Source organism: Cyprinodon variegatus, unplaced genomic scaffold (genome assembly GCF_000732505.1).
Source record: "Cyprinodon variegatus isolate N-32 unplaced genomic scaffold, C_variegatus-1.0 Scaffold1901, whole genome shotgun sequence".
In the NCBI taxonomy this organism is placed as follows: domain Eukaryota; kingdom Metazoa; phylum Chordata; class Actinopteri; order Cyprinodontiformes; family Cyprinodontidae; genus Cyprinodon; species Cyprinodon variegatus.
In genome coordinates this window covers 56,829-58,283 of record NW_015152354.1, presented here as the reverse complement: position 1 = coordinate 58,283, position 1,455 = coordinate 56,829, and the positions used below count along the sequence as shown (strand labels likewise).

At 37.4% G+C, this 1,455-nt stretch overlaps 1 protein-coding gene across 1 annotated transcript in view; it reads right to left on the bottom strand.

The window, feature by feature from the left end:
- Positions 1-1,455, bottom strand: part of LOC107104825 (semaphorin-4B-like) — a 23,846-nt gene that overhangs the window by 13,390 nt on the left and 9,001 nt on the right. Inside the window, exons 2-3 of the mRNA XM_015404935.1 lie at positions 1,165-1,325; positions 1,027-1,089 (exon numbers count right to left, since the gene is read on the bottom strand). Of these exons, the coding sequence (XP_015260421.1) occupies positions 1,027-1,089; positions 1,165-1,325 (224 nt within the window). The remainder of the gene's footprint in view (positions 1-1,026; positions 1,090-1,164; positions 1,326-1,455) is intronic.

Genomic DNA, 1,455 nt, shown 5'->3' with positions numbered 1-1,455 from the left:
TTTATATATAATAAAAACACTTTAGGGCCCAAAATTGATCCCTGAGGAACACCACAAGTGATTTACTGTCTTCTAGATGAGATTTCCCCTCGATGGAGAATTTGACCGAGTTCAGCGGAACTCCTCCAAAACCATTTTTCTCAAGTTTTTGTATTAATGTTTGATGATCAACAGCCTCTGGGAAACCATCTCATTTACCAATTTGAGCAGGTAAATGAGATAGTTTGCCAATGGAATGATTTTTACTCCCCCAAAAAAAGATAATTAGATAATATGCACTTGAAATAAGACAATGCAGTTGTTTTTATTAGTTTAAATGTAAATTGTCTTATTCCATTTGCAAAATGTCTCTTTTATCTCTTCAATCCAAGAACAAATGTTCTTACTTTCAGAAAAAAATGACTTATCTAGATTTTGATCTATTACAGTGCAGTTATGCATCCAAACAGGATGAGCTTTAAAGTTAAACCTGATTCAATTATTTAGAGCTGAATTTTCTAGCTGGTTTTGAAGCCTCCTTTGTCCATTAGAAGTTTTGTTTAATGAATGCTTGTAGTAAGGATTGATAAAATAAACGTTAATGTTTTAATAATTCCTCTCATGTCACTGAGCGGCTGTTGTTTTTTAGATCAGTTTGAATCTTTGAACTTCTGTGTGTTCAGATTATTTTCTATTGATGAAAGCTCTTAAATGACCCTGCTAATAATAATCAGACTGTATCTGTAACAGCTGTTCCAGGTCAAAGGTCATTTTGAAGACATGGATCTTTGCACTAAGATGCAAATAAAAAAAAAGACTTAATGGTTCTGTTTTTAGAATGATGCTAATGCGTTAAAATGGGCTTTGATTGATCTAAACCATCTGATTAACAGAGTGAAAAGCAAAATCTTCACCTAAAAACTCTTTGTTCATTTGTCTTAAAATCAACTTTTTAAAAAAAAGAAAAAATCCTCTCAATGTTTCAAATAAAGTGAAATTCTGCAGCAGGATTCTGGTTGTAAATGGAGTTGATGGATCCATGGTTACCTGCCGGTTCTTCCCTTTGCCTGCGCAGCTCTCCATCTCAGCCTCAGACGGACTCCAGGTCACCTGAACACCAGAACCAAGAGCACCGGGTCAACGGCTGCAGGAAGCTCACAGCCTCACCTGGACGGCTCAGCTCACCTGCTTATTCAGCTGGATGACATCACTCTGGCTCACATCCAATGAGAGGATGGCATTCCGGGCTCCCACATAAAGGGTGGAGGCGTCGTTGCTAAGCAACAGTGTGGTGGTGTTGCTAACGTCTGGGAGGCTGAAGTGATTTAAAGGTCTGTCTGTCGAGTCTGAGGAAATAAAAAAACATCATTTATAAATAATATTAATATTCTGAAACAAACGAACTTAAAGACAAACTTTAGATCCTGACTTTCATCAGATGCTGGGGGGGGTTCACCATTAGGCAATACAAGGCAG